Raw genomic sequence first — 17672 nt, 5'->3', positions numbered from 1 at the left:
AACGTGTAAATATTTTTAGGTTACGGGCTGTCTTTAACCTAATTAATTATATAGCGTTTCTAAAAAATGATTACAGGAATACCTTTTGTTATTGTATTTTACTTCAAAATGATTGTAACTGAAGTTATATTTTTAATGGATTTGTGTAATTTTTAAAAGTATTTAATGAAATAAAAGGAAGATACTAAGATTATGTGAGTTTTATGATTTTAATTTATCCCAATACTTTTTATATTTTAAGAACTCGTCGGCTGCTCAAAAATAGTTGATGGTCCAACTTAAATTTTGATTGAAAATACGAATGCGAGACGTCTCACCCCGAAACCTATTCGCCCCAAAAAGTTCACCCAATACACATTACATACCACGACCAGTTCGCCCCAATACACGTACATACCACGACCAGTTCGCCCCAATTGACTCACCGTGTATAACGTTGCCGTAGCGTGCATAGTACTAGTAGTGTTAAACATGATGTAAATTACTTACAAATCGCCAGTGTAATAATTTATATAATATATGGCAAAACAAAACATTATATAAAAGAAAATAAAAACAACAAAAAACTCTTACTCTTGCGAGTTTTGTGTATTTTTATTTTACCGACTCAAACTCAGTTAAAATAAGTTTGAGATGTTCAAAACTTTCAAAACTTGCAGTCCTATAAACATATTAAATCAGAGAAGATCTTCTTTGACATAATGAAACTATTAAAAAGAAAAAAAAAAAATATATTTGGCAATTTTGCGTACAACTAGCAAAACAAACGCCAGCAGCAGCTTTGAGATGTTTTGTGGGTTCCGTGCTGTGCACCCGGGCTGTGCACTGACTTTTGCCGCTTTTTGCACCGCGTGTAAGCGGCGGATATTTGCTGCCACTTCCGCGAAAACGCCGGGTGTGATATGTGTTCAATCCTGGTTCAATCAATGGTACCGTGACCAAAGCACGCAAAAGTGCCAGAACACACCGACGGCGTACCTTGCTTGACAAGTCCCCGGGCCCGCGGCCGTGTGCCTTACACACTGATGTACGATCGATTGCTTGACAAGTAGGCCTAGTATGCTCTCAATTTGATTAAGACCCGGAGGTAGTGCCACAAAGAAGAAAAATGCAATGATTTTGTTTGCAAAACTGGTTAAAGTCCAGTATTAATACGATTTCTGTCAAATTTTAATTTGGTTATTCTTTGCCAAATATTATTATAGTAACAACTGTCAGGAAAGTTTTCTGGTCATTCTAAACTGTGATGTTCTAAAATAATCAAAGATATAACAATTTTTAAATATTAGTCTCAGATAATTATATATTCATCCTCATATAGCTTGATATGCGCGTTACAACTCTTTACAATAACTTATTATTATATATATCTTTAATTGAAATGCTATTATTTTAATTATATAATCATAATTTTATAATGTTTCAGATATATTGTACATTGTAATTGACAGTTATCATGATTCATTTTGTTCTTAATTTCTGCAACTTGCCTGTCAATCACAGACTAATTATGATTGATTTAAACACCACGGGACATCTTACATTGTACGATGTGTCCTAATCCTCTCAATATGCCAACAATTTTAAGGCGGGATGTTTTAACTCGATGATGTTAATACAAATGTCGGCCTTATTTTATTGATTTATATCATACGCTAATACATAAGCTGGCATAATTATTCCCGGAATATCATGATTATATCGTTATGAACACGACAGAGTGCCGAATACACAAAATTGCTGTTCTGAGTAAACGCCGCGGCGTTTGAAAATCTTGGTACCATGCTCGACCAATGGGCTCAATCGATCCAATTTTATATCACAATTTTTCCCCCAAAATACCAATGACCGCAATTTTTGGCAAGCTGAGAGGGGGGCAAGCAATTTTTGGCACGAATTCATGGGGCGCCTTTTTAATTAAACGCTCTAAAAGACTTAGGAAAACAGTACGGAAACGCTTAAAAATGCAAATTGTCCTGCTCGCTGGGCTCGCAACATACATCTAGACCATTTAAGGTTTGCAATTTGGGATCCCAAAATTTGACATGTTCAAGGGGGGGTAAAGAATTTTGGCGAGCCGAGAGGGGGGTGGAAGCGATTTTGGCGGGCCGAGAGGGGGGGGGGCAAGCGATTTTTGGTGAGCCGTTTGGAAATTTTACCCCGGGGGGCTCATAATTATTGCACAGCACCTAAACACGTTACACAAAATTGTTCCATTAATTGGATTTTTTACCCATGGTAGCTCCAATATCTTAAAAACATAATTAATTTGGCAGAGTTCAATGTAAGCTTTGACATTTTTAAACATTAAATAGGCTATCGCCCTTTTTTACATTTTTAAAGTAAAAACAAAATTGAAGAAGAAAAAGTTTGTTCTCAGAGAATAAATAAATTGAATATCTCTTGTGTGAAATATTGTATTAGGCCTATATTAAAGCCACGATTTCTCCGTGATACGGAAAAACGGAAAAATTCACGGAAATCGGGGTTTGCCCACGGAAATTTGAAAATGCCACAAAATTGTAAAAAACTGTGTAAAATGTCTAACTGTTGTGTTGATTTGCAAAATAAAACAAAGAAAAGTGATTATTTTGCAGTAATCAACCATTAATCAACCCATTTTAGCATTAATTCTAGGCCTACTACAGTAAAGGGTAATACAAAATACACTTATAAAACATGTTTGTTTTCAATTTTCAGTGCTTTATAATTATTGGAAAACGGAAAATCACGGAAATCGTCCAATTTGTAACACGGAATTTTAATTTCGTAACATGGAGAAATCGTGGCTTTAGCCTATATTATGTTGTAAAAGAATTAAATGGGAAATATTTTCCATTTCGAATTATAGCGGAAAGAAAACACATTCGGATTTATGCGCGCAAAAGTAACATTTTCCAATTCCGCGCTCAATTCTTTTATTCTGTTCAATACTGTTCATGAAGGTGTGCGTTGTGTAACTTGGGGCGGAGGGGTGTATAAAAATAGTTGTTTTTAAAAGGTTTAGTATGCCTACAACGTCAGAAATCCCATTCTTGCATGAAAAGTAGCCTATACATTACCGGATACATTACCATGCATGAAGATATAATAATGTCTATAATACATGCTGCATGCATGGAAGACACCATTTAATATCATGAGTAGGCCTAATGTTGGAAACTCCATTCTTCCATACCAGAAGTTCAGCTTTTTCCTCTGGTCTTAAATTAAAATAAATATCTTGTTGTTTTCTTTGGTTTTAGATTTCAACATTTGTCAAAGTGTCAAAGTGATTTTCCATTTCTGCGCCAAATTTCAAGTTTGAGTATATGGGTGACCGATCATGACGATGTGTGTTGTGTGTGTGTGGGGTGGGGGGGGGGGGTGGGGGGGTATACCGGGTGTGGTTGTATAGAGAATAGCTAACCAAGCAAAGAAACAAAATTATTTGGGAAAGATTTTCCATTTTGAATTATTGGAGAAAGAAAACTCAAATTCAGATTTATGTGCGCAAAAGTGACATTTTCCATTTCCGCGCTCAATTCTTCTAGTATTTCAGTGTGTTTATACTGCTGAATGAAGGTGAGCTTCAGTATGTGGGGGGGGCGGGTCAGGGTGTGGAGGGTGTTATTGTTAAACGTTATATGCCTAGAGCGTCAAAAATCCCACTCCTACATTAAAAGTATACAGTACCATGCATGATGATATATAATAATGTATGTACGTTCAAACGCATGCTGCATGCACTGCAAGACACCATTAAATCTTTTGGCTGCCTGCAGATCTGAACATATAGGACTTTTCCCACAAAATGGTCTTGGGAGCAAAAATTTGCCTTTTGCGTGAAAAACAGAAGGACGGGTCTTTGGATGTGGGTAAAGGAGCTCGTTACTAATAATATTTTGCCAAAGGATAACCAAATTAAAATTTGACCGAAATCGTATTAAAGGGGCATTTCGTGATCCACAGCCTCATCCCCCACTTTTCTCAAAAAAAAGTTGAGATTTTTATATCACTGGAAACCTCTGGCTACATAATGTTTATGTACAAAATATTTCTTGCAGATTAATTCGTTTTGCAAAGATATCGTGAAATTTGAATTTCGTTCTGGTCGTTCTGGTGCACCAGAACGAAATTACAACGCATTGTCTATGGAGCAGTGTAAATCGTGCATAACTCGCAAACGCAAAATCGGAATCAACTGAAATTTTGGGAATAGGCTTTTTTCGTGGATATCTACTGAATAATGTCATAAAAAGAGATTGCTAGGATCACGAAACACTCCTTTAATAGGCCTACTGGGCTTTAATCAGTTTTGCAAACAAAATCCCAACTTTTTCTTCTTCGCGTGCCTCCCAATATAGGCCTACGTCACAATTTCAAAACACGGCCCGTAATTCTTGGGGTCGTAAAAACATACTCGATAAAATAGATAAGTAACAAAACCCATATGGATGGAAAAGTACATGATCAAAAATAAAATGTTTTCATAACATAAACATAGTCAGCTCAACTGAATCTCGGGGCTGAATCACAAGGGTTTCTAAACAAATTCATAGCATTACACGTTTATATATATCACCAGCCAAATTGTTACAAATACTCAACATTTATTTAAAAACAGCACTGCATACTGTCTACTGAAAATACAAATTGTATTAGTTACGAACAATGGATTGTAAAAACATGACAAATTCATAAAATACAAAAATACATTTTAATGGCATAAAATTCATAGAACACCGTCAAATTTGTTTACAAAGACATACATGTAGGCCTACAGTAAATAAACAAATTAAACAACACAATGTAAAGTGATTCAATAATATAATAATAATTAAGATATGATTAATATATACTAGTACTATTAATAATATTAAAATGATAGTTCTTTGTTATTGTTATCATAAGAAAATAATAATAATACTATAATTTTTACTATAATACCGTATTAATTATTATTATATGAATAGGTCGTATTGATTATTCCATAATACATGAATATAAATGCAAACAATTGGAAGTTGTATTGATTGGCCATATGACCGCATGCACTGCATTCACGGCACTTTACAGTTTACACAGTGAGTCAATTGGGGCGAACTTGTCGTGGTATGTACGTGTATTGGGGCGAACTAGTCGCGGTATGTACGTGTATTGGGGCGAACTGGTAGTGGTATGTACTGGTGTGGGGCGAAACGTCCTGACACCGAAAAGACAGCATTTTAGAGTACAGTGAAGAAACACAATTAATCGCAATTCTTATGAAGATTACTCTCTTTCTATTTGTTGCATGAAATGATAATATATTGGGTAGTTAGGTAGAAACATTTGTTTGAAACCCAAACTTCAAGGTTCAAACTCGTTGGGCAAAAAAACAAAAAACATGGCGACATGCGGGTGACATTGAAGAAGGTCGCGTTATTTGTGATGGTTGTTTATCTTATTTTAACCTGTTATGCAGCGTATTTTTTATTCTCGGATAAACTTGGTAAAATCAAACCAACTGGTAAGAGAACAGATTTTGAAAATATGACTTGTTGTAATATTCAAGACTCTGAATATCTGAATTATTAATTTAAGTTAATTTTAAGCTTACTTGATTTATGAATCAATTCAAGCATTGTCCTTGATTCTGTTACGTTCACTTTAGTCTCAGCTAGCTCGAGATACTCTAGCTAAAATACAGGTTTACATTTACTATCTTACATTATCTTGCTGTATTTCAGCTAGAGCTCCAAACGCACAAGCTTCCGGGTTTTTTGGAGAACAATACTGTTACTTAAGATGAAGAAGAAACCCGCCTCGGAGCCCGCCCTACTCATTATTTCATTGTACTTATTGCAATTTGCCTCACACATTACGTAATCAACACAAAGCTTTTGTGAGGATTAGTGAGTGGATAAGAAATTGACAGTGGAGGATACGAAGGACACGCCGATTGTTAGTTGTCAATCATGAATTGCCGCACCGTATTAATATTTTACTGCATGGCATTCCGCAAACACCAAGACAAATTATGCCGTATTTTTCCAAAGATCATCTCATATGAAGTAAGCTGAATGCGATCTGTACTTTTGTAACATTCCGATCGCTTTTGATCACCTATTATCGGCGAATTTGCTTGAAAACACGTGAGTTCATGTTGTGTAAACATATTGCATAGACACAAATGAAATTACGATGCAATACAATGCAATTTGAATGCGCAGCAGATCTATAGAAATAACGTTGCCCGGTTTTATGCAGAATTAGACCCTGTCTGGTCTCAGCCTCAGGATCATCAATAACTCATTAAGTCCGATTCAGACTCCACATCGCAGTGTGATGCGATGCTTTTAAAACATTGAAGTATCGCGCGATTAAATTAAAATGTACACTTTAATTTCAGTGTGCGATGCACAGCCACAGGCTAACACCCTATATTATAAATATTTGTTTCATACAGCTCCATACTCTGTTGGTGAAATCAATATTCTATTATTGACATAGATAAAGAAAGTTTACATATGCATTGTGATATACACGTGTGATCGAATATTTATATAATACAAACACCTGGATCTTAGGTAGTCCTGCCAGCAAGACTTCAGTCTTTATCATAAACATAATGACATCTACTGACCTGAAGTCTTGCAGCGGTACATAGGGATGCACTGTACGTTTAAGAAATCCAAACTTCAACTTCAAGCATCAAGAAATATACCTTGTATCAGAGATGTAGACTTGAGTTGTGTGACTATTTTTGGGACTTGTGACTTGACTTGCAACTTTTGCAAAATGACTTCATTGACTTGACTTACTTGTGACTTAGACAAAATGACTTGGACTTGGACTTGGACTTGAAAAAATTGACTTGTTACCAACGCAAGTCTGAGGTTACTTTCCTGTAAATTGAAATTTATGGATAGAATTTATGAATATTAATAGGCCTACAATTACATTAATGAATTATCCGCTGGCGAGCCTCGCCTCGTGTCCGGCATAACCTGAACTGGAAATAAATAAATACATAAATATATAGTGCCCTCAATCAGCGACACGGGCTCGGCGTGTGGCGTGGGAAGTAAAAGTATGTCGGGTTGAAAACTCGGGAGTCCTGTCCCAGCAAACACAAAACTGGTGAATAGACTTGTAGTGACTTGTGACAAGTTGTGACTTACTTGCGACTTGACTTGTGATTTGATGACTTGTGACTTGACTTGACTTGCAACTTTTTCAAAATGACTTGACTTACTTGGGACTTGGACAAAAGGACTTGTGACTTGGACTTGACTTGCAAAAAAGGACTTGTTGACATCTCTGCCTTGTATTTGTCAGTTTTACCTCAGAGATGCTGTAGACCCTCTCTACACAGTGTAGAAACATCACAAGTAGAATGCTGCTCAATATGATAAATCCAAATCATGAAAATCAAGACATTTTGCAGAGCAATATTTTGACCACTTTTGCACTAAGTAAATTACTCCCATGAAGATTGCAGGTTTTGCCAACCCTGGGAATTTTGAACCCACCCAAAAGATGAGATCAATGTTGATCAATTACCTCAACTTTGGGAGTATAGACTAGTACAGTGGGATTAAAATCATCCAAGCACGCCCAAACCCTGGTACAATGGGATTAAAATCGTCAGTGCATGCCCAAACTGTCCTTGAGAGAGTTCCTCAGCTGCATCCTTAGAGCCCAAAATGAGCCCACATATTGTGATGTTTCTTATTTGTGGAAAAGATAATAATAGAGTGAACTGTAACTCTAGGTACGACGAGTTACAGTTACTGGAACTAGGATCTTAGGTGGTGAATGGGCTAAATGTGTTCCTTTATATACCGTATTCATTCCAATAAGCGCCCATGCCCCAATAAGCGCCCACCCAGGGTATATTCAATTTGAAGTGACAGATAGATGTTGATATAGTGAAATAGCTGGAGGACTACACATTCGGTGTAAACTTGCAATACATTTTCTACATGGCCATGTGTCTTGAACTCGCCCCATTTTGCGTTGCGCAGCCTTTTTGAGCTTATTTACGTCTTCCGAGGTTTAAATTGACATAAAATTTTAAATATGCACTCCACCCTATACAAACTATACATTTCCTGAAAGGAAATTGCATGGGCAATCCAAATATGCCATTAAAAAAATTGTAGGGGGTATTGTTAAGTTGTCCAGACTGAAATTGTCAGCTAAAATTTAACTTTTTCATTTTTTTTTTTTCAAGACATATTTTTTTAACCTCTGCCCCTATCTTTAATTGCTCATCATATTTGAACTCCCCATGAAATTTCCCTTCAGAAAATGTATACTTGTATAGGGGTTGGGCATATATACCTATTTTCTTACTCTTTTGGAAAATGACCTTAAATGACCTTTGACCTGTGACCTTTGACCCCGCCTTTGACCTAAAACATAGTTTATCTAGTACCTCTTTACTTATGGACACTTGGGTCCAAGTTACATGGAGAGGGGCCTAATAATTTGCAAATGGGAGCAATTTAAAAATATAACTGACAATGCTCATGATGCTGTGCCTTCCATAGGAATTGTACAGCCCGCTTCCTCAGCCACCGCTTCCTCAGCCACCGCCACCCTAAATAATCCAAAAACTTATGGACATATCTCCAACACCCTAAAACACACATTAATGAATTTCGCACAGCATGTAGTATGGAGTTTCAGCTAATAAATTGACACCAAACTTATGTCTATAACTCATGTGGTTGTCAAGTTATAAACATTTTTAGCGAAAGGATCTGGAAAAATGCAACGTCGCCACCTTTTTTGCGTGGCGAGTTCAAAACACATGGCCACATCAGAAAAGCCACTAGAACGTCTCAGGACCCTTTTATAACATACATAAATTCATCTCTAATAATCGCCCCTCACAAAAAAATAGGTAAACCAGGTAAAAAAATAAGCGCCCACCCAAAATGACTTTGTTAAGCGCCCTGGGCGCTTATTGGAATGAATACGGTAATTGTAATTCTCAAAATTAAATCACAATTTTAACTTACGATTTAAAAATCGTTACGCCAAAAATGCAGTAAAAATGTATCCAGAGCAAACAGCAATGGCCGCTAATTAGTGTATTTAATTTCAAGTTAGTGTATTAAAAACAAAACCAAAAAACAAATTTCCTTTAGCAACACCATGTATGGGATACTAGAGCATGCGCAAATCGTAATAACGTGTAGAATAGAACTTGGTGGTATCTCATATGATAGTCGTACTATGCTTAGCCTGAGTCGCTCGGCCTATCTCGAACAAAATCACCATGCGTAGCTATTGAAAAACGAGAGGATTCGCCGTACTATCACGGCAATTTTTGACACGAAGATATAGGGATGATGACGCTGTGCGATGCTACATGTAGTTGCTACATGGATTGAATCCATGGGTTCCTACAGTCTGAGGGCCGATGACACACATGGGTGTAGTGCGATGCTGTGATTAGTGAGGAACACCCCACCTTTACATCCTTTATGGGTGTTCTATTGCGCTACCTACAGGCAATGGTTTTGTTTGTGTGGAGGGAGCGGAACCAAACTGACAGCTGCGGAGAGACTACTTTGACCCATCTGTGTGAAAATTGTAATTTTGCTTGAGCCGGAGACTTCATAGGGCCGTATTTCTTTTCAAAATATCTCATTTGCAAGGATTTTTTAAACAAATGGAATCGGATGATGACGTTTACAATGTAGTAAAGGATTATTACATGGGACCTGAAATTCATCTTGTGCATTTGCCCAAGAGAATTTACGGCAGGTTATTATACAACTTTGTGGAGAGCAGTATTTGTTTTAAGAAATGTCAGTAATACAGTCAATGTCTGTGCTGACGAAACAAAGTTGGATGTGGGCAATTAGCTGTGATGTTTTAAAAGCAAGTGGGGTCTGCATCTCCTTTTATGGTCATTCTGCCACCTTGATTATCCCGCAGCCAATCACAAGCTTGCACGGTCGCGCAGCGCGATGCAAAGAAATTTCCACATACAGTGCGATGAGAATTTTCACTGAGCTTGTAATTGTAAAAACCTGGCTCAGATTTCAGTTTTCAAAGCATCGCATTGCGCTGCGATGTGGAGTCTGAGTCGGACTTTACTCATAGTCCATTTGTTGGCTTCCTCGACTTGAGGCAGCAGTGCATGAGTGGCAGAGTGCATTGGCTCACCATTAAAAATTATGTTGTTAAAATTGCATTTCAATTGAATTTTAGACTCTTCATAATTAAAATAAGCAACCTTTGCTCTGAAAGGCTTTTAGTCAACTCATCAAAATACATTTTAAACAACACATGCATTGCAAAAAATATCAATGTCGATCTATGTTGTTCAGGTATGTGAGGGTGCTTGACCAGATATAATACAAAAAAAGCCCCAAAACGATAGCTTATAGTTTGATCAGCTCGTAATCAGCTCATAATTTACCACTATGCCGAAAAGTAGACCTACGTTAAGATAGAGTGATAGAGTTGATAAGAGTCGAAATAAAATATATTGATATCAATCTGTGATGTTACTAGGCCCGCCCATTACGAGCTGCTCAAACTATAGGCTAAAGGCAGGATTCTAGACTAGAATTTGGGTTCTCGAATATTAAACCAATGCCTGATGGCACAAGGGCTTGTATTCAAAAAGTGTAAATTAGGATCCTATGGTCTAAAGTACATGTAAATGATCAAAGAAATACATAATTAACTTGCAGTAAGGGATTATCATTTGTATGTGTACATAGGAGCAAAAGCCTTGGTGTGCTAATTAACCTGAATGACCAAATTACAGTATTTAATCATGCACATATTTACTAAATATGCATGCAAAAAAAAAAGCCTCAATCCATTGACGTTACTGACAAGGGCCAAGAGTAAAAATAAGACTACCGGTATATAGAGTTTTCTTATAGCTTAATTCCAGCTGCTGATGACATTTTGGTTCTCCAATATCAGGCCAGAAGTATAGTGAAGCCGAAAACTGAAAGCAAGGATGATTGTGTAGCTGGGTACACAATGATCATCGCTGTCTGCATTCCGCTTCACCAATTCCGGCCTGATTGGAGTAAGACGAGCCAAAATGCCATCAACGGTTGAGGGGCCACTTTCTATCTTTGCATCTAGAAAGGAAGGAAGTGTGTAGTGGATGATGCCATTCACATCACTCCAGCTCAGGTTTGAATTTTGATTCCTTGCAGTGCTAGGTACAATTTATACCAAATAGGGTGCAACTTGCTAGACTTGAGTCCAGTCCTCGTTTACGGAGTTTAGGGTTAGGGTTTAGGGTTGGGGTAGGGCAGTCTTGTAATAAGACTAGTAGAGTTGCACCCTATTCGGCAATCGCTCCCAGTGCTATATATAGCCTTAGTGACTGAAGGAAGATGGTTGCTGATCCACAACAATTATCACAGGTTTTTGTGCATGTACTCCCTCAGAAAGTGCATTGTAAAATCTAACTTTTTCTCATAATCCTGTTCTGTTTTTCATTGTGTTGTAGCTGCATTAAAGCTTTTACATAAATCTGACATCACAGTTGGATTTGTAAAGTTTTTCTATTCTTATTTCTAAATATTACATGTATTACTTTTATGTTAGACCCACAATTTAGCAGTAATGAGTCCCAAAAGTTTCATAATTCTAGTCTTTATACCAACCTTAAATTGTGCTCCACCGCAGTACCTTTAACCCAGTTGCTGAACAGGCTCTTACTGAGATATATTGGAAGTAGAAAATCCATTTGTTTTACAATAAGTTCCCAATTTATATTTCCACTTGAAATTCAGGTGCACAGCAAGATAAAGATAGACCAGTGAAGAAATTCAGACAAAGACCATCCCACCATGCTATGACACCTAGGGTACAAGTGAAAGACACACCCATCATCAATAAGCCACCAGAACAGGTAGCTAAAAACAATACACTTATTCAACCACCACCTCCAGCAGAACAGCAGCTTGTAAATTTTCAACCCGTAAGAGAAGAACAACCTGAAGTAGTGGGAGCAAGAGGAAAGGGAGACATAGGATTAAGGCTAGATCAGTTACGACCTGTGAAGGAGAATTTGATAGATATTGAAATATGGAGCAGAGCTGGTGTAGGTATGTATTAAATATCATTGCATTTAAAAAGCAGCTTACATGGAAGCGCATTTGTTTGGAATGAAGTTAATTGGTGCCTATACCCAATTTATGAGCCAGTCTAATTGGTAACAAATTATATATGGATCTGTTTTATGCTGTCCAGGGCCAGGTGTATAAACTTGCAAATGATGTACTTCGAGCCCTTTTACCCATAGGGGGCGATTGCACGAAGTCGAAAGGTCATTAGTTCAAATTGTCTCCCAGAAGACATGCAAATGCATGGAGTACAATTATTATACCAGTCACCTGTTAAAGTGGTATTGATTCTTTTGTACTCCCATGGATTTGCATGTCTTCTGGAGGACAGATTTGAACTAATGACCTTCCGTGCAACCACCCTATTGAAAAACATTAAGTCATCGAACAGTAAACATCTCTTGAAAATTAAGGTATGGATAAATAACCACATATGTTAAAAATATATACCCTGATGCTGTCATGACATTATTTTTTTCAAAATTTGTCAAAATATGGGTGTTATTTCCATGGAATTGAGGATTTACTTACCCTCTGAACCACTATTGGTGGCTTGGAACCACACCTTGGCTAGAAAGTTGAACATGGAGATTTATGTGATGGGTAGGTGCTGGAACACATGATCTCAATTGATACATGTAGCAGAGTGTGCTGGTCAAATTTTAATTAACCAAGTACATCATTTGTTGTTTTTGTTATTGTTGTTATTGACATCGCATTATGTAACTTGTTTCTTTGACTCACCTCAAACCCATTTTTTCATTATATCATTACATTAAGGTCAATACACGTGGCAGCACCTACTTGGGGGATCTCTAGAGTCCAGACTTGGTGGAATATGGAGCTATGGTGTAAAGAAAGAAAGGAATATGAAATTTCAGTAAGTACAAAGACTCTTGCATTATTTAGTTGTTTGCATTTCCTATAACTTCTTTAGGATTCTAAATGTTTCTTTATTTTGCTCTAGCCCTTTTGTTTATTTCTCCAAGTAAAATTTTGTAAATGATTCTCTTTTGTATAACAATATATGTCTTAAATGGCATCAAATGTGTGCTTTTAGCATACCAAAATGCAAATGAATTAAAAACTTGCATGATATTTTGACTGAATCTTTGTTTTTATATACACCACATTTTGCTGTTGTTACGATACAGCAAATACAACTGATTGTGAGTTGCCCCTATGTGCATGTTTGCCCAGCGTCATGCAACATGAATTGCACATTCTGGAAACGTATTGTCCCACCATTTTGCTATAGCTGTCTTGAGCCGTGTGACCTTTTCCCCCTCAAAAGGCCATAAGTGGGAGAAAATATTGAGTTACCAGAAATCACTCAAACTGAAAAAACTCCACATATTTATGTACTAATAATTATTCTTAAAATGCAGATTTCTCCTGATATAAAAATAATGTCTTTGATTTACACCACCCTTAAAGCAAAATGTTCACCACACTTTCTAATTGTAGATTCCGTATGGGCCCAGGTGTACATCAAAGCAAGACGCCACATGATGTTGAAAATCTAATCTTAGTTCTCAATGGAAGAGCTCCTGACAAAGTGGATTTTGCAAGATCTTGGCTGGACTATTTAGATAACTACAAAAATTTGCAAAATGTAGCTCTTATGATTATAGGCAGTGAAATTTGTGACAATGACTGGGTGCTTCCTTATATGACAAGTCATGGTGGACCTGTGAAAATACTTTTCATTGTGTATGATGGTACCATTGTCAATGGCAAGGATATACTACAATGGCCTCTGGGTGTTGCTACGTAAGTCATACTTAATACTTTGTATTGTATACATGTTATATTAACTTTTACCCTGTTCATGCTATTCAAATTGCTTCAATTCAATGAATCAGATCTACCTTACGTGGATGCACCCCTCTTCATTTGACAAAGATTAAAATTTCTTCATTGGACAAAGCTAAACAGGTTCTTTCCATTTTAAAACATTTTCTTATTTTGACAAAGCATCTTTCATATTGTTAATGCATGCTTTGTTTGATGAAGCAAAGTGCTACATAATGATTGACCTGCTGGCTGTGTGTTTTCAGTTGGAGTACTCTTATCACTAGGCATTTGCACAAGAACACTGTTTTCATCATTGTCAATTTGTCTTTCAATTAATTCTCTGATAATTGAAAGGAAATATAGGTATCATCATAATTTTGTAATTTGCTAACAGCTCCTTTCAATGGTTTTAAATTATCCTGAAATGGAACAAAACAGCAAACAAAAACAAAAAAAGTAAAATGTGGAAACAAAACAAAGATAATCATGATAATGAAAAAGTGCAAAAATAATCTGGGGGTAAATTAAAACTATTTCGTAGCAGTGTATAACTCCCTGGTCTAACTCTATGGATTTTCGTTACACATGCTGGAAGTTGATGTATCCTAAAATGAATTTCCATCACTAGATAAAAACGTAACATTTACTTAGTAAAGTGTGTTGACAAAGTAGACAAATGCAGTGGCTCATTAAGATTCACAATTGCATTTTGAAGTTCTTTTATTTCAAATACACATACTATTTGATGTTTTAGGTATCGAGGGTTCCCAGTGGTTGAGAGCAGCACCCTGGCATTACACATGCCTAGACCATATCGATGTAACTTCCTGGGTACAGTCTACCAGAATTCTACCAGAGAAGATTTGCTGAGAGTAATATGGCAGAACCATCTCATTGATGTGTGTTATGTGAAAACAAGAGCAAGGTAACACTTTCATCATTATTAATGTTATAGAATTATAAAGGAAGACATTTCAAGATTGATTTTCTGTAAATATGTTATTTCCATTAGAGTAAAATCATCAATCATGGAAACATCTTTTGGTGTCTTTCCATTTTGATAAACTAATTGTCAGTAAAGTTCAGGAAAGATTGAAACTTCAAAATTATGTAAGACAAAACCACACATAAAATTAATGTAGCAATTTGAACACCAACTGGTAAATGAGTGTACTGTATTCATTCCAATAAGCGCCCAGGGCGCTTAACAAAGTCATTTTGCGTGGGCGCTTATTTTAACCTGGTTTACCTAATTTTTTCGTAAGGGGCGTTTATTAGAGACAAATTGATGTAGGTTATAAAAGGGTCCTGAGACGTTCTAGTAGCTTTTCTGATGCAGAAAATGTTTTACAAGTTTACACAGGACTTGTAGTCCTCCAGCTATTTCACTGTATCGACGTCTATCTGTCACTTTAACATTAATGGTACCCTTTAGCAATTTATACCCTGGGTGGGTGCTTATTGGGGCATGGGCGCTTATTGGAATGAATACGGTACATCTGCAGAGTTAAATGCATGCTCAAATACTTCAAATTATGAACTTTTACTGTTTGCTGTACATGTATATTAAACAGCCAAAATTAATTCCATTTATTCATGATGTCAAATATTAATAATAATATTAATTCTGATAGAATAAGCTTTGCTTGATTTTGTTTCTTCTTCCATAGTTGGGAGCCATCAGAAAAGACTGAAACTCGTGAGGAATACCAGCGCATTCTGTCTCAAAGTGACTTAACTCTGAGCCCCATTGGGACCAACACAGAATGTTACAGGTTGTATGAGGCATGTGCATATGGATCCATACCTGTTATAGAAGATGTCAGAACTCCAGGCAATTGTGCTAAAGAGCCTCTTAGATTACTCAAACAAATGGGGCACCATTTATATATGTCAAGGACTGGAGTGAATTACCAAAGATTTTAGAAACTGAGGCTAAGAAAACGCCAGGGGAACTTGTGCAAAGGAGAACAGAATTGGTGTTATGGTACGATAAGTTTAAAAGCCAATTGAAGGAAATATTTTTGGACAAAGTTCAAGGAACATTTTTCCCTAAATAGTGAGAGCTTGGCTTCATTTTGATAATCTGATAGATTTGTGTATTCTTCTTACTGCTCAGATATGCTATAACCTATCACCTATGCTAATTTCTGTTGGGTTTACAGATCTCCACACTTGCTGATGTACGCTTTTGATTATCAACAACTTTGGTCAACCAAAGGAATACCAAATATGCTAATATAATTGGCCACATACACTTTTTTGCAAAGACCTTTTGCAGTGGCCAATACATGTAGATCGTGTAATTTCATGCCTGCGTCACACGATGATATGCAGATTCTTTAGTGATTGAGACGTGCTGATATGATTGATGACATGATTCAATTAGCTAATCAGAACCCGTAAACTGTGCCAAATCTGACAGTGCGAAAGGTCTTTGCAAATACGTGTAAGACCCCATCTGTTTTTATTACTGAAGCACTATGTCTACAAAATAGTGCAAAGACAGTAAGTGAAACTGAACTTTCTGTATTCTGAGTTTGCTATTGTAAGAATTTCTCTGTATACCTCTTGGCCAATGTTCCTCATGGAAGAACATTTATACTGCTCCCTGTAAGGAAATATTATACTATTATAAAAAAAAATAGTCTGTCCACATAGAAGTACAAAGTAAATAGACCTCGGAAACTGGAGGTATGAGCATAATTATTTCAGCACAATGCTTCTTTGCGCGCCAACTGCTGCTGTGATTTGTACACCACGCTCTTTACGCGTCGCGTCGCGTGTGACGCAAAGCATCGACCCCCAATGCCACAGATTTGGTTTGTACTGTACATTATAGTGGAAATAGGGCAAACTTTTTTTCCTGAGGTACTGGCTATACAGGCCTATCAACTCCATTCCCGGATATTGTTTGGGAGCATGTGTGGCAGAGTGGATAAGGCGCCCGACTCATAATCCATAGGTTGTGAGTTGAGCCCGCTTGTGCCAACGTGTTGTGTGCTTGGGCAAGGCACTTTATCCTCATTGCCTACTGGGGGATGTGGTTGAGTTGGATTGGATGTTTGTATAGTTGTTTGTTTCAATGTTGCAATATTGGCGCTGATTAAGCTGCTGCCTGCAAATTGCATTGTGTCTTGTTTAGGTGTGTTTAATGTACAATTCTAGCAATTCGACCTGTAGGTCACCATTAGAGTTTGAAATAAAAACCTTCCTTTTTTATATTGAGGGGTGATCAGTACTGAGGAAAAATAGTTGCTCTATTTCCTGATATAAACCATGTAGTATTTGTTTTTATATCACTCATACATAAATTCTACACACTTCATTGGTTGATTGCCATTTATCATTTTTACTATCAGCCTCTCCGTGTGATAGTATTTACCATCATCGTGCTGTGCCGTAGTGCGCCTGCGCCAAGCCGTGCGCTGACTCTTAGACTCGCCGATTTAGTTATGGGGTGGACCCCAAAATGTGAAGTATATCACGGCAAAACATGGTATTATGTTGATGAAAAAATGTATTTCCGACCTTAAATAGTATTTTAGTAATAGAATTTATGTACGAGTGATATAAAACAAATATTAACTGTCTTACATTCATGTAATGGTTGAAAATATAATAACTTGGTGAAAGATGTATTGTTCCATTCCACTCGCCGTTCCGGCTCGTGCAATGGAACAATCCATCTTTCACCTCGTGATTATATTTCGACCATCACACTCATAGACAGTTAATATTTGTATAATTACACCTCATTGTGATCGCGATACTCTGTGGTAGTAGGGGTGT

General features: G+C 36.9%; 1 protein-coding gene across 1 annotated transcript; it reads left to right on the top strand.

Moving 5' to 3' along the window:
• The first annotated feature begins 5350 nt into the window (after positions 1 to 5350).
• Positions 5351 to 16604, top strand: LOC140148987 (ribitol-5-phosphate xylosyltransferase 1-like). Its single transcript, XM_072171114.1, is given in 7 exon segments — positions 5351 to 5491; positions 11751 to 12065; positions 12864 to 12963; positions 13551 to 13856; positions 14635 to 14805; positions 15551 to 15750; positions 15753 to 16604. Coding segments are annotated over 7 exon segments (1395 nt in total). The 5' UTR covers positions 5351 to 5376; the 3' UTR covers positions 15941 to 16604.
• The last annotated feature ends 1068 nt before the right edge of the window (positions 16605 to 17672 follow it).

Source organism: Amphiura filiformis, chromosome 3 (genome assembly GCF_039555335.1).
Source record: "Amphiura filiformis chromosome 3, Afil_fr2py, whole genome shotgun sequence".
In the NCBI taxonomy this organism is placed as follows: Eukaryota; Metazoa; Echinodermata; class Ophiuroidea; order Amphilepidida; family Amphiuridae; genus Amphiura; species Amphiura filiformis.
The sequence above is the reverse complement of the archived record's forward strand: the minus strand, read 5'-3'. Positions and strand labels throughout refer to the sequence as shown.